This window comes from Seriola lalandi, unplaced genomic scaffold, assembly GCF_002814215.2.
Source record: "Seriola lalandi dorsalis isolate HSWRI2012SDOR001 ecotype SW California unplaced genomic scaffold, Sedor1 jcf7180002054474, whole genome shotgun sequence".
Lineage (NCBI taxonomy): Eukaryota > Metazoa > Chordata > Actinopteri > Carangiformes > Carangidae > Seriola > Seriola lalandi.
In genome coordinates, this window is record NW_019525027.1 from 2,394,865 (window position 1) to 2,419,300 (window position 24,436).

The 24,436-nt window shown below is 40.7% G+C and overlaps 3 protein-coding genes across 3 annotated transcripts; 1 reads left to right on the forward strand and 2 right to left on the reverse strand.

The window, feature by feature from the left end:
- Positions 1-1,577: 1,577 nt before the first annotated feature.
- slc7a9 (solute carrier family 7 member 9) lies at positions 1,578-12,431 on the reverse strand. The gene is made up of 13 exons (XM_023412015.2): positions 12,247-12,431; positions 11,192-11,317; positions 9,871-10,018; positions 8,111-8,353; positions 7,405-7,530; positions 7,188-7,287; positions 5,294-5,338; positions 4,853-4,976; positions 4,563-4,666; positions 4,217-4,313; positions 3,816-3,965; positions 2,699-2,873; positions 1,578-2,469 (listed from the first exon to the last, which is right to left on the reverse strand). The coding sequence occupies exons 2-13, from the start codon at positions 11,306-11,308 to the stop codon at positions 2,408-2,410; spliced, it is 1,491 nt and encodes a 496-aa protein (XP_023267783.1). The 5' UTR covers positions 11,309-11,317; positions 12,247-12,431; the 3' UTR covers positions 1,578-2,407.
- Positions 12,432-14,747: 2,316 nt separating this feature from the next.
- Positions 14,748-18,338, forward strand: nudt19 (nudix (nucleoside diphosphate linked moiety X)-type motif 19). Its single transcript, XM_023412014.2, has 3 exons — positions 14,748-15,621; positions 16,375-16,582; positions 17,122-18,338. The coding sequence occupies exons 1-3, from the start codon at positions 14,830-14,832 to the stop codon at positions 17,337-17,339; spliced, it is 1,218 nt and encodes a 405-aa protein (XP_023267782.1). The 5' UTR covers positions 14,748-14,829; the 3' UTR covers positions 17,340-18,338.
- A 3,945-nt stretch (positions 18,339-22,283) lies between these two features.
- Positions 22,284-23,960, reverse strand: LOC111659103 (regulator of G protein signaling 9-binding protein). Its single transcript, XM_023411919.2, has one exon. The coding sequence runs from the start codon at positions 23,263-23,265 to the stop codon at positions 22,525-22,527; it is 741 nt and encodes a 246-aa protein (XP_023267687.1). The 5' UTR covers positions 23,266-23,960; the 3' UTR covers positions 22,284-22,524.
- Between the last annotated feature and the right edge of the window lie 476 nt (positions 23,961-24,436).

Genomic DNA, 24,436 nt, shown 5'->3' on the forward strand with positions numbered 1-24,436 from the left:
TTTGTTTTGTCTTCTTTCTTCTTCCATTTATCATCTCATGACCCCCCAGGTTTATCTAATGACTCCTGGACCACTGGATTTAACAACCTAACTGTATCTAAAGTAGATAAACTAGCTCCACTGTTGATTTACTATAACAGTAAAGTGTGTCTTAAACATTGCTGCATTGGTATTAACAATCTATGTTCTATTTGATAATATATCAGTTCCAGGAGACATTTCACTGCAGAACCACTGCTTTTACTGTTGATACTTTAAGTTAATTTTGCTGATGCACTTATAATCTTTTACCTAGAATTTTAAAAACTTGATCTGACCTATATAGCAGGCTTATATTCATGGCACTGAACTGGGAAGTATACTGCTTCACCTGCCCCCCAACCCCTCAGCTTAAGGATGCAGTAAATGATGCCTCATTGTCAAGCAATGAGACATTGCACATTGTATGTCCAACAGAACCACAATTCACATCTGTCAGTGATCTAAGGGAGTTTGGGGATAGATCACTGAACACGATAGTTATAGTTCACAAATAAGTGGACTCATCCTGTAATGCCATCAAATCCCTAAACTCCACTGACACTGAAAGGGGAACCGTCTTGCATCACCTCAAAAGCACCAACACCACATAAAGACCGGTAAAGCCTGGTATCCAAATGGAAAATGTTGTTTCTTTCATCCTGGGACCCAGTGCCCATTAAAAAGTGATGAAACAGAATGCAACTGCTCACATACCCTCAGTGCAAAATTTCAAAAACTCAAAAATTTAGGAGGAACAGATATGATAGAGTAAGCCTTCATTTGTTTTATGTCAGAGAAATGTGCACAGAATCACAAATCTCATCTTTGAGCTGCTCAGTGCCAGGAGAGAGAGAGAGCCCTGTATTTTGTCAACATGTATTCAGCCTTCATGTGGGACCTGTTGAGTTGATTCTGTAGGACAACAGCTTTCTTTACCAAAAACACCATGCACATTTAAACAGATCCAAACACAACAGGCCTCACAACCAACATGCTGCTTCTACAGACAGTTCCAGCAGAATTTGGCCAAAGTTAGTAAGCAGCTTCTCTGCAAATGTTCTCTCATTCAGCGCAGCCAATGCAAATTTACTGGCACCTACTGGAGAAAATCTTCACTTTTACACCAGGGATCGCACATGGGAAATTCTAGTTTGACTGTGGGTTGAAGCTTTAAGTGCCACTAGAGGGCAACAAAGACCAGTTATCTATCTGAGAGGGATCAGCCAAAAATACATGCAGGGGCTGAGTTGCCTCATTGTCCCTCTGCTAGTTTCTTTGTGTTGTTTTTATTCAGTCTGATTCTACAAAATCTGACACTACTACTTGTATTCAGAGTGATATTCCTCACTTTTGCTGCTGTGTTTTGCAATGATTGTTACCTGAATTATGAGACATGAGATAAGACATAACCTTAAGCACCACTAGGCACATGCATGGTAATATATCTCATAATCACACATCCACACTTGACAGTTGTACACCACGGGAGATAATACTAACACTGTTTCTTAAAATGATAAATCAGCAGGTCAGGTCAAGAAGACACAGTTGAGGTATTTGCTGGAAAATTGTTTATTTCCCATATCCACTTCATTCTCAACAAGCTTAATACCTTTCAACAGCAGATAACAATGCACCACTCTTCTAGCATATTCCAGTGTGAAAGATAGGAGTGAGAGCATTATTAATAAAATCATGCGCAAACATCATTACAGAAAATAAAAATGTTTCCACATCTCCTTGCATGATCTGCTGGGCTTTCATGTCATTTCCTTAATGCATTTTAAACGTTTACCTTTTCCCTTTGCTCACGTGCAGATTCATGCATACATCTATTTCCTAGCTGCTCTACCTTAAGTGATCTTTGGCACAGGAAAACTTCATTGAACATTGACTACATGTAAATGTTTGACATGACTGCTTAAGTGTTATACTGTATATACATGCTGGTTATATTCACCATAGAAATCCTACCAAACAACCAAACATCCTTCAGTTGTAGCCTATCACCACAGGAAGGATTTAGTAAGTGATGTGGTGAAGGACATAATCAGAATATGGTCGATCTGGCTCTTTTGTTTTAATATCTACAGAAGTACACTTTAATGACAGCAGAGGTATTCCTGTGGGAAACACTCTAGAAACAAGAATCCTCTTTCTTTTAAGGCCTGAACCCAAATGACACATGATTTCATCATGCGCTGGTTCATGAACACAGTACATGCACTTTAACTTTTGTCACGCAGCTTTTCAACAGAAGTGAAGCTCTGATTTTACGATTCTGATCCCAACTGCGGGTACCAAATTTCCAGCCCACTGTTTCCAGAAGCAAGCCTGACATATTTCACGTCAAGCAGCACAAGTTAACCCTGTCGTCAGCTCTGTCTCATTCAGCTGTCTCAGGAGGAACTACTTCCATCAGCAACTGGAGATGCATAGTAATGGGCCCTACAGGGGAATGGATGTCAAAGGTCACACCAACACTGATCAAGTGGGTTCACCATGGGGTCAGCACAACATGACACTGTGTTTCATGAATTTGTTTTCTACTATTTTGAGCAGATTATTTCACATTTTATTTTCTACTGATTGCCAAGAGAATATAATAAAAATATTTCAATACATGAATTCTGAAACTCAGGTCCACAATTTCAGTAAAAATGAAAAGTAAACTTACTCATGAGTTTGCGTGCCCAGTTGACCTTCAGGTGGACGAAAGGGTAGTAGAGGAGAAGTCCGCTGAAGATGAAGATAGTGCAGTAGAGGTACTCCAGCTCTGGCTTATCAATGATGGGGGCCAGGACTAAGTAGCATGACACCAGCACCATTAGGCCTGCTATGACAATCGGCACCTTCAAGTAATCACACAGTTACACAGGATCAAGTGTTCGGTTTTTACTTCTGCTTCCGATCGGTGATACAGAATATCTATTCAATTTTCTGAAAGGGGCTATTTGTAAGTTTTCTCTGCTACCGAACGTGGTTTCTTGCTGGGAGTGGGTGGTGGTGATTGTTGATTGACAAGAGCTTCAGCCATCATTGCATTTACAAGACACAAGGTTATAATGCGACCTCTGGGCAGCGCTACGTCTTCAGGGCAGGTTGGAGGCTGTAGTGAGTCGCTCTTGGAAAGGGATGAGAAGGACTGGGGCTAGGTGGTTAGCATGCTAACTTCAGTTGAATAAAATACGTGATAGAGACTGGTAAGTAAACAGTTGTTAATGCTAACGTTAGATATGTAGCAGTAGGAAAACTTAAAAATAACCACTTAAAGAAAGTATTCAAGATTGTTGTCTGATAGTTGCAGGGTTATATGGAGGAATACTTTATTCCTGTCTTCCTGTCTAAACTTAACACTATGAATGTACATTTTTAAAGTGATTTTAAAAACACACACATCTGTAGGGTATTTTAAAGGCCCAACCTATTATTTGAGAGGAATCAAGCTTCAAATGGGTTCTGCATTTGCATTTCTTGTGGTTGCTATTACACAATGTTGATTGAGTCACATCTGTCCAGCTGACAATGTTGTCTAGATTCATCTCTTCAGTAAATGACTTCACTGTCTCACTACCATTCAGTCAGTGATGCTTTTACAGCGCTCCAGTAGCAATCAATTTAAGCCATTTCAGAAACGGTGTTAGATGCTGCATGACTTTTGTTAATGTGTGCAAAGGTACAGATTACAGTTTCCAGTTAACAAATTCAATAACTTGAACAAAACAGCTGTCAGGATAAATCAGTGTAAAAGAGGAATGGACTCCAAAGGCTGTGCCTCAATCAGAAAGCCTCACCTTCACTGGTCTGTGGAGCTCCTTCCTTGTGTAACGCATGACTATGAGAGCCAGTGCTGTCAAACCATAAAACGCCCACTGAGCAAAGCTGAAGTAGTTAATGAGGGTGTTTATGTCTGCTGGGATAATATATAAAATAGCCAAAACACCCTAAAACATAAAACAATAAGAGAAAGCAAACGGTGAGAAGCAGAGAAAGAGAAACGTTGTGTTTACATCAAGGGAAACAACACAGTGGAAACTTTATTCATCTGAACTTATCTGAGCAGTTTTTAAGAGCAACAAACCTTATTCAGCACGATGAATGACCATGCAGAAATTTTAACATTAAATAAGTCAGATGGTAAAACCAAAGTGAAATATACATACATACTCATCAAATTATTAATTGCAGTACTCACGTTGAATATGAGAGCAGGCAATGGGGTGTAGCGCTTTAGACTAATATAAGATAAGATTTTCACCATGTGACCCTCTCTGCCAGATACATAGGCCAGTCTGTGGGAAGAGAAAGACAGAAATATGTTTTGTAATGTTGAGTATTCTTGAGTTTTTTCTATTTCTACCTCTTTTCTGTCTGTCAAGTTTTTCCACTTTTAACACACTTCAGTATTCTCACTTTTACCTTCACGCTTTGTGCTTTCCTTCCGACACACACAAATATGCGCAATACATCGTTTTATGCACACAAAAATGCATTCTTTAGCATTTGTATTTCATTTACAATATAACGGTTGTTTCTTTTACCTGCCAGCAGTGAAGCAGCTTCCATTGGCAGAACCAAATGTGGAGAAGACAACAAAGAGTGGAACGATCCAAGACAGAGGGTAAAGGACTCTGTCACCGAAAGTCTAAGGAAGCACAAACAAATACTTTAGAAAAGACAAGTAAAACAATACTGAGCTCTTTAATCTAAAATACTCTGGGATAAATGACACATATTAAATTTAACACCAGACTGACAAGTCATTATGAACTCCATAGCTATCCGTGGCTCTCAACTTCTCTGGAACTGTGCAGCCTTCTGTGCTTCTTACCACAGCCACAGCTGGAGACAACAGGAGTTCACTGGTGGTCATCACAGTGAAGTAAGCAACGTTGACCAACACATAGCACACAGAAACCAAGGGGATCCCAATGAGGATGGCCAGTGGCAAGTTCCTGAGAGTAATTGACAAAAAAAAAAAAAAAATCTATTTAAAAAGGAAACATGTTGTATATTGTGCAAATTTTAACAATATACATGCTCAAGTTAATATAAATGATCTATTCAAAAACTCGCCCTCTTGTATGAACTCTAGTGCACTTTATTAGAGTGTACGGCCTACCTATATGTTTACACTGACTTTGTGTGCTGACCATAATATAATTTCAATGAATAAGAAAAACACATTTTTGATAAAGTTTAAACTTGAATTGTAGAGGGACACCTTCCTTAAAACTGCAGCCTTTTAATGATGAGTTGCAGTTTGTCTCACCTGAATGGGTCTCTCAGCTCCTCCGTGATAAAATTCAGTTGATTCCTGGGGAAAAAAATGGAGTGAAAACACAAGGAACATGTGGGTCTACTTTGAAGGTAGAACACTGCTAATAAGGGCTAAGCCAAGCTGTGAACTCTAAAGACCTGATCGCTATCCTCCGCAGAGCAACGCAAAGATTTACCTGCACTTGCTTGGCCATCCAGACAATTCTAATTCTACTTGTAGTGCTGACCCTATGTAAGGGATCACTGTAGTGCCCCCTCACCATCTTCAGTGTCAGTGACATGGTGTTTTTATGGTATTTCACACAGGCTTTACCCTCTAATTGGTCCTATCAGCACAAAGGGTTATAGCCTGACATTTGCACCCCCTTGCTATAACGCCAACATGAGATAAAAAATTAAAGCGTATCAGTCACATTAAACCACCTTTTCAGGTCCCCTCAGAAAAAGTGACTGGAGGCGAGTGTGGACGTACACCTCAAATCTGACTACAAACAGTATAAAGAACATCAGTCAGGCAACCATGCTCTTTCTGACACTCCTGTGCCGAGGGCAAGATGGAGGGAGGCCGACTAAAGACTCCCAGCTGGTCACAGCGCAAGAGACACAGGCGTTGTTGTGGAAACTTCAATGTTACAGCGCAGACAGACAAGAAAATAACTGATAACCCAAAATGGTTAGTAAGTGTGACATGCCACTAATCATGTTCATCAGCAAGAAGGTGGTGACAGGCTTCACCTGCTTCACCTGCTGGTGCTCTGGAACGCACAAACACCTCACTAAACCAACAGACATCATTTACTGTGCAAGCACAGAGTCAGCAAAGATAAAGAAAAACATTGTTCCAGCATAGCTAAATATAGTAAGACAGTGTGCTGTGGCTATACCAATGCATCTTATATGCACAAGACCCAAGGGAACAACTGAGGGAACTGCTGCTATTAAATCTGAAAGAATCATGATAGTTGCATCACTAAGGTCGACTGCACTGTCTTGTGTCTGGGCTCAAAAAGGTATGCTATCTAGTCTGAAGGAATTTAGCTCTCCTGGTTAACTGTTTCAATAACTGCACGGCGTGGAACATGGCCTACACTGGAGATAACAAGAAAGTTGGCTGAGGCAAGAGAGCAGCTTAAAGGCAGGCTCATGTGTTGTTATATTGTTGTGTACCTTGGGGAAAGCATACTGCCATATGAAGAAAAGCATAAGTGTGGGGTCACAGTGCTCCTTATACACTCCTTACATCACTCCTGTTCTTAACTCTCTTCATTGGCTTCCTGTCCTTCATAGAATTGATTTTAAACTTTTAATGTTTGTTTTTAAAGCTCTTAACGGCCTTGCCCCATCATATTTATCTGAGCTTTTAACTGTCCGAAATCCTGGTAGACCTCTGAGGTCAACAAATCAACTTTTGCTGGAAGTGCCCAGCTCAAAATACAAACACTAGGGTGACCGAGCCTTTTCTGTTGCTGCCCCCAGGCTCTGGAATAAGCTCCCTGCCCAGATGCGTCTTATTTCTGACCTGGGCCTCTTCAAATCTAGGCTAAAAACCTACCTATTTAGGATGGCATTTAATACCCAGTAGTATGATAACACTTTTATCTTATTTTATCTTAATCGATTTTGTTGTATTTTATTGCTCTCATTGTTCTTTTATTATTTTTTAATTGTTTTCACTTATTTTTCTCTTTATTTATAACCTGTTGTAATGCACTTTGATACGCCGAAAGGATTGTTGTAAAGGGCTGTATAAATAAAGTACATTTACAAGTACATTTATATCAAGTCAGTACAGCAGGAAATGGCACTTTAGTGCATTACTTTATAGAGGAGTGTGGTCAATCCTTTACATGTTAAAAGAGCAAAATGAAGTGAAGTATGACTGTTACCATCCGTCATAAGCCCACAGCCCATTATAAAACGCAAGTCCAATCGCTCCAACAGACGATGTTGTTCCATCAAATGCATTTGACAAAGTCTCAGTGTTTCCTGGAGACAAACACACAACAATACATAAATAAATCATTAGAATTAAACATTTCATCAAAGGACAAAAACTTTAAAAGCAGAGTTGTACATCAAAAACACTCATATAAGAAAACCCACCTTGAGCCAAGAGAACAATGCCAGCTCCCACTATGACAATAATAATGAAAAGTTTGGCTGCAGTGAAGAAGTTCTGCACATAGTTTGCCAGTCTGACACTCAAACAGTTGACTGAGACGATTAAAACTGAGAAGAAAAAAAGAAATGTAATAATATGCATTACATCATTCTCACTTTGACATTTGAAATGAATGGATTCTAAGAAGAATCGTTATTTATAACACCTTTCTTAGTTAATTCTTAAAGTGTTTGCATAATGTTGATTATATTGTTTTTATCGTTGTACAACCCATATAAGAAAAATCTGTTCTGAGCACACAGTATATCTGTGGCCAGGTCAGCTTTATTTTAATAATGACAAATTTTTATTCATATTTGCAGTTCGCAAAGTCATTTTTAATTAATCTTTGAGGTAATTTTGAATAATTTACCAATGGCAAAACTGGTAAACTGGCTTTAAAGCCTTAAATGCTGGTTTGCTGTTACTTTTCACCACTCCACTGGTATTATATTTACAGTATCAGTTAACCCTATAATTCAGAAACACAGTTTTTCATGATTTACAGAAGTTTTTTGAGGAAAGAATTCAGCGACCAGTTCAGTTTTAATGTCAGAAGCACAGTCAATAACTTCTATAAAGACTACTTTTGTATGTGCAGTTAAGTGGTTTTAACCATTAACTCACAAGGATTAAAGTTAAACTTACATATAGCTGCTGCTGATAAGCTCTTGGTAACAACAAGAGGAGGGGTACAGCCGGGGTAGAAAGGAGTGGAGGCGTATTCTGCAAAGCTCAGTGTGATGATGGCGAAGGAGGAGGGCTTCAACACCATGACTGTGGTCCAGGAGTAAAGGTAGGCCACAAGGGAACCAAAAGCCTCCATTAGATATGGGTACTCTCCCCCTGATTTGGTGATCATGGTGCCAAGCTCAGCGTAGCACAGTGCTCCTGAGTGGACACACATACACATAAAGAGAGACAGAGAGAACATGTGAAACAAATTAACAGAAGTGGCTTTCATCATTTCTTCTGGTGGGAGGTTCAAGGAACATTTTGAATTTTCTCCCACCAAGAAACATTTGGTTTGAACAAACTCCCTGCCAAACACCCTCAAGGTCAGAGGCAGTCATTTTTAAATTTTAAATCCTTGTTAATACTTTTATCCCCAAGCATAATAATGCAACCCTAATGACAGACAGTACACTATAAGACTTAAGCTTACTAATGGTGAGCGTTTATAATAATTTAGTAATTATAAACGTCATGCTTAATTTATATTTTTATGGAAAAGGAAATACATTTGTTCAGTATGAATGAATACATTTTGTAGAGGAGACATTTTCTTCTTGTTTTTTTTAAAAGATGTCAGATCCAGTCTTTCCAAGGCAAAGCTATGGTGACCTGAAAACTAAGGGGAAATCACATCATAACACCTGACATCAAGGTTTTTTTTTTTTTTTAAAGTATATTTTTTTGGGCTTTTGTGCCTTTATTGGACAGGATAGTGGAGAGAGACAGGAAATGGGGAGGCAGAGAGAGGGGAAATGACATGCAGTAAAGGCCGTCCGATGCTGGACTCGAACCGGGGCCAACTGCAGTGAGGACTGTAGCCTCTACACATGGGGCGCCTGCTTAGACCACTACGCCACACGACGCACCCTGACATCAAGGTTTATAAGTAAGTTTGTGCAAGGACAAACAACTGCAGGTCATCATTTTTAATTATTTACATAGAACTTTGAGTTTGTTGCCAAGCTTGTAAACCAAGCTGAAGATTAACTTTACCACCTTCAAAATAAAGGACAACGTCCCACATATCCAAATTTAACACACTAGCCCAGAATATGTTAACCAAAGCTTCTTAAGCGCAGCTTTGCTATTTGGAAATCTTGGCATTTTTCCATTAAAAATCTCAACACAAAACATGTATGTTGATAAACACAAAAACGCACTGACTGAATTTACTGCAGCAATCACAGTCTCCTGACAGAGCATTTCCATTGTTGACAGTTTATTGTGCCAGTTTCTCTGTACATACGTTTAGTGACATAAATCTGTTGATTGTTGCTCTTCAGTCAAAGCATTACAAGGATGAATTACAGCATGTTTACAAGGACAGAGAGCACACTAACTGCTTGGTCTGACAGACATGTTTTAGGTAGTTTCTGATGTTCTCCCCTGAGGAGGAGGCCATACATATACATGCAAAAAAGCCAGAATTAGAGTTATGATCAAGTTTTACCATAAATACTTTTAAATACTAATTTATGTGTTTACTTTAGAATCCAGTATCTTACAGAGCAATCTCATCTCTTCGTCTGTCTGCAGTCCAACCCAATGTGGGGTTTCCTTCAGGGGAGGTGTTTTTTTATGTTTTATCCACCACCATTTTACAAACATAAGTGGAAAATAATATTGGACTGTTGCGGGATGAAGTGCTGTGTTAGTTTGGATGGCGTTCTCACCCAGAGTGGCTAACACGCCACAGGCAGTCCAGATGAGGAGGCAGGGTCCCACAGCTCCAGAGTACAGCAGAACAGCCTTCGGAGAAATGAAGATACCCGAGCCGATCATAGTCCCCACAATCAGACAGATGCCACTCAGCAGACCAACCTGATCAAACACGCAAAGAGCAAGAGGTAAATATGTTATTTAAGTTCTCACATTTGAACTTTCTTGAATGTTATCTTCAGAGCAATTCAACCAGAAATGGAAAACTTTCATCTTTACACGTTCTATGCAGCTGTCAACAATTTTCAAAACATTCTGGGATTTACCTTGTGATGAAATACTATATTCGCCTACTTTTACTTCATTTGGTGGAGGATGGACCAAAGCTGAATGGTAAGTGAATATCAAACATCCACTCACACCATTTCACCAAACTTAACTCGTCATGTGGACAGAAGCCCAGTGTAGATTGGAGGTTCAAGTTTTCTGCTGCTGGATTGCAAACAGGTGATCACCTAATTTTTTCTTTGTCAACAGCAGGTAAACTTTTGACTTTAGCCTGTTGACATCATAGAGGCTTTCTTTTAATTGCTAATTAGCAAATGTTAGCACACTAACACGCTAAACTAAGAAGGTGCATATGGTAAGCATTATACCTGCTAAGCAACAGAGTGTTAACATGGTCATTACGTTAGCATGGTGATGTTTACATTTAGCTCAAAGCTACACTGAGCATAGATATGGCCTCACAGAGGGTGTAGACTTTTTTTTATTCGAGCACACGAAAACTTAGTGACTACTGTTATGGGATCCTTGATCATTGACCTGGAAGGATGCTTCTAATCCAAACGCATCCCCCACACATGCACACGTCTTGGGTTTTAATCATGATGGGCTTTTTTTTCCAACTCAACTAAGCAGATATGTCAACTTACATCCTTCTTTGGTAGAGTGAGGGGGGATGGTGAAATGCTAATTATCAATTGTTTAGATAAATTGATATTTTAATCCTATTTTAGCCAGTGAAATTCTCTCAGTCCCCCTAAAATCACTTTAGGGCTTAGGGAGCTTAGGGGCCTGGACAGCACCACTGAGTGGATCACCGTGGAGTTAATATGTGGGGATGGTTGAAGTGGCACTGACTGGTACTCAATCCCAGCCCCCATTGCTTTAAAAAGGTACGGATGGTGGGATCCTACTGTGTGAACATCTAATGAGGCTTATTCTCAGGAACACCCACACAGGACAGGCAAACAGATACACACACACACACACACACACACACACACACACACACACACACACACACACACACAAACACACACAGACACTCACATCTTTTTGAAGCACAGTGGCCTTCACAGGCTGTTTGTCTTTGGTGTTAGAGTCCACACTGTAGCCAGTGCACCCATTCTGCGACTCCTTCCTCCTCCTAACGCTGTCTTCGTCCATTTCTGTTTGCTAGTGGCCAAAACAAAAAACAAATGCAGGCACACATTTTACACCACTTTTTGCTTTCGTTTATGTTGCATTGTCAAGTTATCTAATCTAATCTTTGTTGTCCTTATCAAAAAAAAGGTCCTCACACAGTTTACAACGTAACTGTGATAAGGTTTCGAAGGAACCACTGAGCCCTTCTTGGCCTACCAGTAGCAGTAGCTCAACAATGAGGCTCACACAAGCAAAACAACTCACTGAAAATCCACCACAAAACAAATGTATTTACATTGTTAATCCTGTGATCTTACTGATTTTTATTACTCTACTAGGCTTTGATCCATCCAGATCTACGGCCCAGGTTTTGACTTTGCGCAGTGTTTCTTTAGGTTTCTAGTTGATGACACCAAGTGGTATCTTACAGCACTAAGTGTCAGTGTCACAGGTTGAGGAAAAGGCTGACAGGTTTCACCTTTTAGAGAGACTTTGTGTACTGAAAAGCAGCTAAACTTCTTTATTCTGGTTTAGGGTGGATTTTCACTCACACCTCGTAAGAGGAACACCATAAATTCCAAGAAGTCATGCACTTTGTATCAACCATTGTTTGCGTGGAGATTGTAAATCAAATCACTGTGAATTTCAGTCAGTGCATGTACCATAGATAGATAGATAGATAGATAGATAGATAGATAGATAGGTAGACAGGTAGGTAGATAGATAGATAGGTAGGTAGGTTAACGCTCACACATACTCCCCATGATAATGTTTAACTGTTGTTGCATTGATATAAATGATCTAATAACACTGTCTTTTTCACTTGCTCACAAAATGTTGTTAAATTTAATCTACTTTCCAAATGTGGTTCTTGATACATGATAATAAATAAATATTATGACATCAAAAAATATTATTATATTACATTGAATAAATATTGTAACATATTTTTCACTTACATATGACTGGGACAAAAACCACCTCAGTGAAGCTCCATAGACCTTGAATGCTTTTTTTTTTTTTTTTAACCAAGGTACGGGATATGAACCCTCAGATGATACTGAGCCAAGTTAAATGAAGGAAAGCAGGAATGTCTGATGCAAATGAAAACCTGAGGCTCCCTGAGAGTGAACACACTCCTCTGGTGGGAGGTTCCCATATCCGATTGGACCTCCTGGATAGCCCTGGATGAAAAGGGAGGTGGGTAAAGACAGGGAAGGAGAGGGAGGCAAAGGTAGTTTAGTTTCTGAGTTAATGAAATCCACTGCTCAGAGCTTAGAGAGGAGATGTCCAGTTTACCCACTAGAGAGGGAGGAGGGAATATGGGATGGTTTTGAACAACAGTGCATTGAAACATTCCTACTACATAGATAATATGCAGGTGTGATGCAGGTTACACTAAAAAAAAACAATGTTATACAGTAATCCCGCCAGTAATTCTATCATTAACTGTGTTTGGAGACAAATCGGTTCATCAGCTGTTCAGAAATCCCATGAAGATGCTCCTGGGACTCATAAAGTTAAAAATGACTGATCCAATATAAGAACTTTCATCAGGCTTTCTTTTTTAGACAGTTTCAAAAATCTCTAACCCTCCTCCTCTCTGAGCTTACATAGCCTGACTTCTTTCACAAAGCCTCTTTGATAAGGATATATGACACCTCTGTGTGTGCATGCACATTTGTGTGTGATTATGTTTGTGTGTTACATTCCCTTTCTTCTCTGTCCCTCCTTCTCTTCTATTTACTTTCACGAGTCTCCCCCCATTTCGAGCATTTTATACTGTAACTTCTTCTTTTTCTGTTTATTTCCTGAGCACAAATATTTATCAGTGTATTGAAATATTTTATTATACTCATGTCTCCACTTCAGGATCGATTGCCTTGAAAAATAAAACCTCTGCTGTGTTAATCTAGGTGTTGACCCTTCTTATACAAGTGTTTAACCTCTGTCTTTAAGTTGCAGACTATTGCAACCTTTGAAATGTGAAGGGGTCGAGCCAATTATGAAAAGAATTTGTCCATATGGGTGGACAAAAAAAAGAAAGACTGCAAATTTGCAGATTTGTGGCTGTTTCCAGGAGTATACATGCACATATGGCTTTTCAGCACAAACTGTGAAGTATCTGCAAGGCATGTTGTAACTCAGATTGAATTCCTTAACACTTAAAATCACTCTTCAGTAATTCAGCCTTTAAAAGTCAAATGTTATGATGAATGCGCAGAGTGTAGTATGATAGTGATAAACAGAAATAAGTAGAAGGTTTGCACAGTTACTTTTCATTCTAACACCCATTTAACAGTCATGTTACAATTCAATTTCTGTCTTTATGATGACATCCTCAGCAAAACAGGACATGCACGAACAGCCAAATAACATCTGGTAGTTTACCTTTCTAGCTCACTATTGATTTGTAACACTGGCCTCCACTGGTGACTGCCGTTCCTTGAGGCACTTGCTGAAATAGAAATATTTTTATGAAGCCTGTAAGAGAATTTGAACAGTTGCCACTGACACACTTGCTGCAGACGGACAGCCTCGCCCACTCATGGTAATCTGCTAACACAAGAACACATTTTCATATGAACTCAGTAACCCTTAGAACAAGAACTTATGACCAATAACAGACTTCAAGTTTCAGGCACATTCAGGGGGGCTTAGGGATCTGACTAAGTGCATTTACAGCAACAAATTCAGGCTTGTAAGACTGTGTGCTTTCAGTGCAGCAGATTAGCTAATTTAGGAAGAAACTGTCCCCCCCCAAAAAGTTGCTTTGTTAGAGAGCCAGAATCAGTCATTGACTGTATTTATTACCTTCACTGTGATATCTCAGTTTAACGGATTTGTAAACAGCTGAGAGTGTGTACACTGTGTAAAAAATGTGGTCAGATCCTTTTAACATAGCGACAATTTGCCATCATTGAAATGTTGAACAGCTATTAATTGGCATAAGGATGAACTGTCAGAAAACACAAAGAGTTAGAGTTCAAATGTTTGAAGTTTTAACAGGTTACAGCAACAGAGTTGGAAGTGATAATGTGCATGGAGCATAATATTGATATACTTCAGTCAAAATATCGGCTATACTCTTTGTATTATTGTAGCCCTGGTAAGTGAAAGACATTTCTTAAGTTCACACCAATGTAGAAACACTTCTCAGTGGATGGTAGATCAATTATTACATCGAAACAGCGTCAGGAAATGTGTTTTGTTAATGATTGGCAATAAAAATGTAACACAGCTTTTTTGTCAGGTGTGTATTACATTACAGTATATGATGATAATTATTAGATATTGGGGAAAAATGATATAAAGAACCAGTTCTGTAACAAACAGTGAAAGAAAGAGAAGAAAAGAAAAAGAAAGGCCTTTGTGGAGCACCTGTATCTCTGCAGCGCTGTGGGTCATCCGGCCTCTAGGGGGCGATAGCAGGTCATGTTAGTCCCGAGCTACGTCACTTCCACCACCACAAATGGAACCAAGGACTTTAACTTTCAGAAGCACTGAGTGAAAACTGTCATAAACATTGTCGGAGTTTTAAGATGAACACCACTCTGAAGCACTGGAAGGAGGCGGCCACTCTCATTTTAGCCGCAGGCCAGAGGCTCGGCGCGGACAGTTTATCGTCAAGGACGCCGCTGACAGCCGCTTCAGGCTCACCGCCGGGCAGCAGCTATGAGCGGTCACACCTGCCGCACAGGTCTTCCTTTGATTACGACGTTTTGTTGCTAAAACGAAGCAGTAAAAGTGGATTCATGCCCAATGCGTATGTGTTTCCCGGGGGTATGGTGGACTCTTCGGACTTTTCGAGTGAATGGCTGGACATTTTCAAATCTTTCAGGAACTCTCCCAGTTTTGGTTTGAGAAGTGTCAAGCAACCGGCGGAGACCAGACCTCCAATCTTCGCCACAGACCGACTGAAACTGGGCTCTCCTATCCCGGGAGAGGTTGCCTTCAGGATCTGCGCCCTGAGAGAGACGTTTGAGGAGTCCGGCGTGCTGTTGGTTGTTTCTAAACTGGAGGAGAAAAGTTTGTTAAAAAGCATAGAGGACAGGTGTGCCACTGATCCAGCGCTACATTATAAAGTGAACGAGCTGGGCAGTAGTGAACTCACCAGGTGGAGGGCTCTGGTGAACCAAAACCCCTCCAACTTCATCAGGATGTGCAGAGAGTTGGAGGTGTTGCCCAACATCTGGGCTTTACAGGAATGGGGTAACTGGCTGACTCCCGCGGGCCGGTACGGTGTGACGAGGTTTGATACAGCTTTCTTCATGTGCTGCCTGCAGGGCACCCCGCACACACTGCACGATGAAAAGGAAATAGTGCGCTTTCAGGTGAGCCAGGATTCAGGTCTGTTTATTCATTGAACACATTAGAAAACATCAAATAAGTAGTTAAATAAATAAAAGTTAACTAAGTAAAAATAGAATTAAATACACACAAAACAAAGCAATCATGTAGTCATATAAATGGTTAATGGGATTCAAAAACAGCTGTGAAACCTAGTTTTCAGGTGGAATTTAAAAAAACAGGCTTAATAAACTGAACCAAATGGGTCCTTGGTAAAGGTTACCAGAGCTGTCAGAATTTAATAGATTAGCTCAGTAAAGATGCTGATTTCCTTCTTTCTTGTTTGCTTTGGTTTGATTAATATTTTTTTGTGATGGTAACCAACAAAGAAAGATATTTAAAAGATGACTGAGCAAGTCTTTGAAATGAAAACTAATATAATACTTTTCCCCAATTCCAAACTGAATCTTGAGTCATGACTATACCAGCATTTCCAATCCATGGATGGGCAGGAAACTGTCCTGTTCTAATAATCAAAAAAGCTTCCAGTTATGTGGTTCAAAAGGTTTCTGTTGCTAACAGATTTCAGAAGTTGTTACATATTTAAGCTATTAAAAATTCTCTTAACTCTGTTTTCATTGTGGGTCAATTACACAAATAATGTGCAGTGTTTGTTGCTAATTACAACAGTTGATCAAATTTATGGATATTATATTATTAAGGGCCAATTCATGTACAAAACTAAAAGGGGGGGGGACACACACACTTGTAAAACACTCTCTCTTTTTGTGTTTCAGTGGTCCACACCCTCAGAGGTCCTGCAGAGCTACCAGGCACAGGAGCTGTGGATTGCCCCTCCGCAGTTCTATGAGCTCAGCCGCATGTGCCGCTTCCCCGTGTTAAATGACCTCCACAACTTTGCCAGCCAGCGTGCAACAGAGGGCTGCGAGCAGTGGCTGCCTGTTGTTTTCTCAAAAGATGAGCACTACATATCACTGCTTCCAGGTACTGATTGTCTGTTTTATCTAATCCACATCCAAACCAGCAGTCAACCATGCTCAACTCATGTTTCATGATCTGAATCAGTGGGTCTCAAAGTTGGGTCTGGGGACCCCCTAGGGGTCCTTTAGGGGGCTCCCTGGGGTCCCCAGCAAAAAGGGGAATAATTTGTTTTCACTATATTTCCATCCTTAAGTAACACAAGGAGAGAATGTACTATGGATGGACTATTTTGTTCATGAGTTTCAAACACTTTCTGTAATAAGACATTTAAAAGCAAAAATCTTATCAGATGGGGGTCCGTGGTCTAATTTGTGTCAATTTAGGGGTCTTTGATGTGAAAAAGTTTGAGAACCACTGATCTAAATGATATTAGATGTGGTTTTATTATGATGAATGACTGTGATGTGGTGTTCTGAATATTAACACTATTTAGTATTGGTTTTATGAGATGGTCACTGTGATTATCATAGATTAATCATTTTCTCATTTCCCTTATCTTTGTCTGCTATTTTCTTTGCACTCTTGGGCTCTGCTATTTCCAGGAGACAAACTTTACCCATTGGACACTTCAGGAAAGACTCAAGTGGATACAAGCACAGACTCACAGCTGGAGGATCCTCAGGATGATTCAGCACTGCACCGTATAGTGATCTTAAATCCATATACTACAAGTCTACAGATCACCATCACACCCAGGTACAACCACCTGCTTCCAGTTGTCGAACCAGCCTTGTCACATGATTCAAAAAGTCAGCTTTGACTTGCCCCAACACTCTTCTGTGAAAATGTACTGGAAAGCCTTGTGAAACAAATATTTTTATTTTTACACCTTTTTATTTATGGCTAAGCCTAGATTAGTTTTCCTGGGTAATACCCCAAGTCTTCACCTGACTGCATTAATGACTGTGAAAGTTTGCTTGTTTCATTTTCCCTTTATCAGCTTCCTCATTTGTTTTTTGTTTTGTTTTGTTTTTGTTTCACAAAATTGCAATTGAAAAAATATGAATTCAAGTCAAATTTTACCGATACAGCCCAATATCACAAATCACAAATTTCCCTCAAGCGGCCTTACAGAGAAATGGAGGAGTAACTGAGGATGGAGCTCTCCTCAAGGACAGATGTGCAAAACAGTGCATGTACAGTGTACAGAATGTACAACATAATATTAATATACACTGTGGACAATCAGGATGACAAAATTATAGGCTGTAAGCAGACATGAAGATGGGATGATATTGAACAACTTCCAGGTCCAACAGATATGACCTGAGCCACATGACCTCCTCTCCACCATGAAGACCTGGAAAGAGGACAGATTACACAAACACACAAGAGACAAAATCCAAAAGAGTTTCAGCCACATGTCTGGGAGGAGGAAACAAGCACACAGAACAAGACAGAGGGACAAAGAGGAGGATGGGACTCATGAGGACCAAGATCCACATCCAAAACATCTGGAAGGAGGCACTGACGGCCAGGAGGGGGAGAGAGGTCTCAGGATGGCTGATGGTCCAGTACAGAGAGCCTGAGTGAAAACAGAGGACAGGGAGGAGAAAATGGGGAGAGAGAGGCACAGCCTGGACGCTTATGTGCTTGAAATGAAGTGATTGTTAATGGCCTTATTGTGCACGGTGTACACAGGACTGCTAGTTTTACATTTTACCCAGACACTCATTTCTAGGTTGTTTCACTTACAATTTGTTTTAGTGTGAGCTTCTGGGTTTTGTCTGATTAAAGATGCTCTAATATAACAGTTAAATCTGACTTTGTTGTTATTATTTATTGTGTAAAAGCTGTTGTTGGGAGGGGGGGGGCAAAATATGTAGGCAACCCCCCCCCCCGGTCCATACTATACATAAAATAATTATGTAACCATTTTATTTTGACCACATTTAGCCTGTAACCATAGTAACAGGCTGACTAACAAATATATCAAAGAGATTTAGAGACAACACCTGCAGCTAATTGTGTGTGTGTGTGTGTGTGTGTGTGTGTGGGTCTCTGTAGGAGTGCATATGTCAGTGGTGGAGGCTCTGTGGGGCCTCCACCTTTTCCCCTTTGGGTGTCTTCCCTGCTCACAGCAGTGTTCATGGCAAATTAAGAAATAATCTTTGTCAAATGGGTTGTACCCTGTGTCTGCCATTTATAAAGTAATTTATTATTGAACACATCAATTAATTCATTATTAATTTGTTCTTTTTAGTGATACTGTCTCAAACTGCTTTCAGGTGACTTGTGCTACATCTTCTTATGATGGTTTGGGATTTACATGTGAAAGCACATGGGGAATGAGCTGAATGGAATAGGTCAAAAAATGAGTCTAATGGGTGCTTGGCAAATTTTCACATCTACTATCACAAAGCATGCCAGTAACTGTATAGATGCATTCGCAGTATACGCACCATCACTCTGGTCGCTGTAGCTCAGTCATGCTCATAACCAGGTTTCTGTTTTTCAATATATTTCTGCTTTTTTTGACAAAGCTAATGTGCAGACACTTTGTTAGTGTTGATCTGTGCCTCTACAGATGTGTTATTGTTGAGATGAGCTAAATCAGGAGGAAGAGGCTGAATCATAAAGAGAGTTGGATAAACAGAGAGGGGAACTGATAGAAGCATCTCTATATACCGTTGAGATTGAATCTATTGATTTTGGATTTGTCTGAGTCGCTACAACAAAAAGATCAAACCCTTATGTCACTCTGACCTGGTTAAAACATTTTCTCCTAAAATGTTGAGGCGTGCTTTGACAGATTTTATCTATCTGCATGAGAAAACATGAGGTTTGCCCTCACATTGCACTGTGTATGTGTAGGATGGTGGTGTCACAAAGGGGGTGAGTTGAAATAACACCGTTCAATCCTCTCTGCTGTTTGCGGTGGAGAGTCCATTGAGGGTTTCTATGGCAACCCACAGCCTTGGAAACCCACTATCTTCGTCCAGATGAGGTGATGATGCAGTCTCTGCCAAGTGTGCAGCTTGCCTCTCAGTGAACCAGTCTGCTCAGTTTATTTGTTTCCAAGCGACAGAGTGAAGCAAATAACTGGCTCTCTCATGCATAAGTTCAAACAAAATGCCTCCAAACAACTGTAGAGGAAGTGGATTTACTCACCTGTAAAGGGTAAATTTTTATACCTAATGAAGCCCATACACTAAAACTTTAATGCTGTGGCTATTTTGAGAAACAGCTTGCGTAACAGAGACTGCAACAAAATCATTTCAGCATTCCAGAAACTTTTGCATGAGCAAACGCGAGGGACAAATTTTAAAGCGCAGTGTTTGGGGAGGCTTTATCTCTTCCACTGTTTCCTCCCCTTCTTCCTCATGTTTAATTAATCACCTTTGTATTTTTGGATGACAATGTAAGTCTGTGGTGAATTTCAAGAGGTTCATGACTCACTGTTAGCAGAGCTCAGTGCCCCTCAGAAATGACAACAAGGATAAACACGATTTCAAGAGAGCTTATGTGAATCAGTTGTCAGTGTAGCATGCCACTGATTTTTGATGCATCCAAGTCCTGCCAAAAAATCTGCTGGGCTCTGCAGCCTCTTCAAGGAGTCAAGTTTTTTTTTTTACAATGTTCTATCAATGTTTTTCCACAGGTTTCAAACCTCAAAGGGCTGAGTGGAGACAGACAGGAAGGAATAAGAGATAAAACGCAGTGGAACACAGAAAAGGGCATCTAAGTATTCTGCGGAATAAACCTTTAATGTTCCCAATGATTGCTATCTCAGTCTGCAACTTGAATATTTTACACTTGCCAGTTTTTTTTTTTTTTTTGTTTTTTTTTTTTTAAATAGGCCTAAGAAATATGTAATTTTTTTTTTTTTTTTTTTTGCTGTGAATCCATTACTCCCACAAGGCGTCAGGCCTCTGCTTCATGGAGGAGGGTAGCTGCAATTAAATTTGATCCTGTGAGATTTCTACAGACTTCCACAGCCTGCTACTGAGACTGAATGTTCTTTAAATGCCGGGCAACTATTTTCTGCATAATCTTCTCAATTTAGTTTAATTCAGTTTACAGCTAATTTGATCTGCAACTGTTGAGCTGCAAGCAGATATGATGTTAACAGGCGTTTCATTAGAATTCATTTTAAATTCAAATTCAAATTTAGTATTTGTAAAATGATGATGACAACAACATGTCTTCCTGCAGCTCCTGGGGTCACTCTGTTTTGCAGAATCCTTTCAGTAGTATCATTTCAACACTTCTTCTTACCAGTATTTGTTATTAACAACATTACACACTTTTGATGCATTGCTGATATCTTTCATACACAACATTTTCTAAACTAGCTTTTTAATTTAACCCCGCCAAAGACCTATAAACAGAGATGCAGTGTGGCATTTTTATTGTTTACAATAATATACCATAAACTACATTATTTACTTTAGAATTGAGGAATGCAATAGTATTTATTTAACGGTGGATTAATCATTCCATTTCAAGTTTTGAAAATTCAAATACAAACTATTTTGTGACCTGTAAGAGAGATTTGTTTCAAATAAATCATGATTACAATTTTGAGGGTAAAAAAAAATAACATTTTGAACAGACTTTTGAATAGACTCCCCAACTGTTAGGCATCGGCTCTGCTGGACCAATCTGTGTTCACCCATGGTCCAGGAGAACTACACACCCCCACCCCTCCCTCCTATACATGTACAGTACTACAGGCTTTGGCTCACCTATGTACCATTCCAGAAATACCCTCAAAGACTCTTACAACTAAAACCATTAGGGAGTTAAAGTATCTGTGTTAGTCTACTTTCCACTTTAAATCAACCACTATTTTAACTCCAGGGTGGTTACGTCTAAGATTATAATCCTTTACTTAAAATACCTCAGTGCACATCTGATATTCCGTCATACTGGGCTAAAACCATTAGCATTAATGCAAAACAAATATTCCAAAGCCTCACACATAAGAGTAAATTCACTTCTTGCATGGTCATTGTTTGTAGAAAAACTGCTTTGGCATTGTCTTGTAAAGCATCTGCAGAACTATTTCTTGTGTGTTTCGAAATTTTATTATAATAAATATACTTGATTGTATGTACATTATCTGTCACAGCAGTAGACTGTATGTACAAACCCTCTATTCACATGTTGCAATGTATACATTCAACACTGTTTGCAAGAAAAACCCTGTAAAGGAACATGAACAGGCTTACAGTGAATGGGTGCATTATTAAAAGACTGTTGAAGTCTCTTAGGTCCAAAGGCTCTCATGTAGCACATTGTGATTTGATGCAATGGCGTAAGATGCAGGCCCACTACGATCTGGCTATACAGATTTTATGATGTATTAAAACTGTGCTAACAAGTGTGGAGGACAGTGCAGATTTGTTCACATTCAGCCTGTGTAATGTGAAGAGCAAAGGTTAACGGTCTAGTGGTTCTATTAGGTTTTACATGACCCTACTTCTTCTGACTATTTGCCCCCCACCCACCCAACCCTGCTCCTTCTGACTTTTCTGGATTGAAATCATAAATTTAAAGCATCAATCAGCAGCACACTAGGGGGAATACTTAACAGTAGGCTACATTTATGCTTGAGCTTTTCCACTAATCCACTTGGATTACGTGTTGTTTATATCATCCTGATGGCCAGACACTGTCACGTAATTTTATTTCTTTTCATCCCCCACCCCACCCCTCCCCCCTCCTCCAAAAATACATGACCCATTGGCCCTTCAAAATACTTATTTGTGCATTGTCCATTCTCCCCGAGTGGCTATATTGTTCTACATTTTATCTAGTGCAACTCCTCAACTCCACCGAATACATTCACAAATCCGAGAAAGATTAATAACTTGTCCACTCTTTTTCTCAGCCGCTCAATCCCACAAAAAGCTCGTTCTCTCGCATGTGGAGGTGCTGGCTCTGTACCCACGGTGATGCTCCGGTGGGCAGCCTCGCAGGATGTCCATCAGGGTGACGGTTCAGGACATATTGATGACCAAATATCCTAGAACCACGGCGACAGTAAGGATGACAAAGAACATAAACACAGCGCATATAGATGCAAACCCAGAACCCCTGCTGCCTCCACTTTCCTCTTCTTTTGGCTCCTCTTCGCAGATGGAGATGACACCCACGGAGGAATTTCCGACGCTCATGTTGGACTTGAGCTCCGCTCCTGCCTCCTGCTTCGCCTCGACGGCCCACGGCGCCACCTGCACCTTCATCTCCATTTCCTCCATCATCTGGCTCACCTGGGAGATCTCGGACTGCAGGTCCCTGAGGTCCGCCGTGTCGATGTTGCTGTCCGCCTCGTACTTCATGTTCTGCACGCTCATGGCCCGGGCCGCCACGGTGCTGGTGCTGCCGGTCATCCCCGTCTGGATGAGGTGTCTCGTTGGCACCTTGAGGGGGAAATCCTGCCCTATCTCCAGGGACCTTTTCATGTCCACCTCCAGGAGCTCCATGCTGCTCGAGAACAGCACCCATAGGCGCTCGTACTCAGCCCGGTCCTCTTTGCTGATGGACTTGTCTTTGAGCAGAGAGGTCAGTTTAGTCCTGTTGGCCACGGCCAGCTCCTGGGCCTTTTTGCGGGTCCTCTTCAGCTCCTCTCGCAGGTTCTGCGAGTCCGAGGTGCTTCCCAGCGCGATGACCAAATGCCTGTAGCAGGCGGTCACTTTGTTCAAAGCGTCCAGCATTGTTTTGCACTCCTCTTTCCCCATGACTAATTCAAAAAATAATCTATGTCCTCCTCAAAATGAAGAAATAATAACCAAAAGAGGCTTGAGGAGAAATGGCGAGCTGTCAGTAACGGTGCTTTAGACGTTGTCCCTAGTTTAGTTTCCACGGGATCACACCCCCAGCTCTACAAATCCCCTCAACGCACTAGTCAGAGCAAATGCTTCTCTATCCATGCTCTTTCCTGTCTGCAAGCAGGCACAGAGAGCAGCTTAGAAATTAATGCGTCCGTTATGGCTTTAGACTACCTTTGCGCTTCACCACTCGAGATCAAACAGCGCAGCGGAGCACCTCTCCTGCAGGACGGATGGAGGAAGATGGATGTGAAACAATCCAAACCCCCACCCCTCCCTCTTTTTTTTTTTTTTTTATGAGATTGCGATCCGGCTTCAGCTACAGGTGTCAAAACATCCGCCTCACTGCTGTTTGTATAGTTAAAACGGCGCCTTTCTCGCCAGCTGCTTAAAATTAGTCCGTAAATGTTGAAAGATGTTAGACGGCTGGGGAAATGGAGCTCTTCACTCGGAGTTAAAAAGAGAAAAGGCGCTTCAGAGGGTCCATGTAACTAGGAGTCAAACCAGCCATTGTGTTTTGGTTTTGGTTGGTGTATCTGCACGGGGGAGCTGTCCACTTCAGCACCCAATCGATGATGTTTAAATACCAGTAAGCGCCTTCTGTTGTCACATGTGCGCACAAAACAGAGCCATTCAGCGTCAAGCTGGAGAAGCAGGCAGGGAAACAAAGCAGCTCCACTGCCATTGGTTTGGTCGCGCAGTTAATGCATCCTGTCATTGGCTGCTCTGTCCTTAATGTGGGCGGGGCTGTGATGCCTATCAACGGCGATGTCAAATCACAAAGCCCTAACCTATCTGCCATTTGTCATCAGGAGTCCTGCGTGTGTTGACAGCTACATTTCCGGAGACAAGTGAAGCATTGGCTGACGGCTGACAAGAGCCTAACTAGGCTGATGTGATTTTGAGATTCATGCCTGCAGAATCAAGGAGCACAGGTTTAAAAGCAGGAACTACTGATGTCAGAGCTCCCCTCCTGTGATTACCTTTTCATTGACTTGATTTTATCAGTGGTGGAGGAAATGGATCATAATTGTGGCAGAGGTGTGCATAAGTGACAGATCACATATTAATTTCTTTCTTT

Coding starts and splice junctions, on each gene's coding strand:
- slc7a9 (XM_023412015.2), bottom strand. CDS start 11,308: ATGGACGAAGACAGCGTTAGGAGGAGGAAGGAGTCGCAGAATGGGTGC. Junction 10,019..11,191: donor CCACTGTGCTTCAAAAAGAT/GTGAGTGTCTGT, acceptor GTGTTTGATCAG/GTTGGTCTGCTGAGTGGCAT. Junction 2,874..3,815: donor AGCTCCACAGACCAGTGAAG/GTGAGGCTTTCT, acceptor GATTACTTGAAG/GTGCCGATTGTCATAGCAGG.
- nudt19 (XM_023412014.2), top strand. CDS start 14,830: ATGAACACCACTCTGAAGCACTGGAAGGAGGCGGCCACTCTCATTTTA. Junction 15,622..16,374: donor AGGAAATAGTGCGCTTTCAG/GTGAGCCAGGAT, acceptor TTTGTGTTTCAG/TGGTCCACACCCTCAGAGGT. Junction 16,583..17,121: donor CTACATATCACTGCTTCCAG/GTACTGATTGTC, acceptor TGCTATTTCCAG/GAGACAAACTTTACCCATTG.
- LOC111659103 (XM_023411919.2), bottom strand. CDS start 23,265: ATGGGGAAAGAGGAGTGCAAAACAATGCTGGACGCTTTGAACAAAGTG.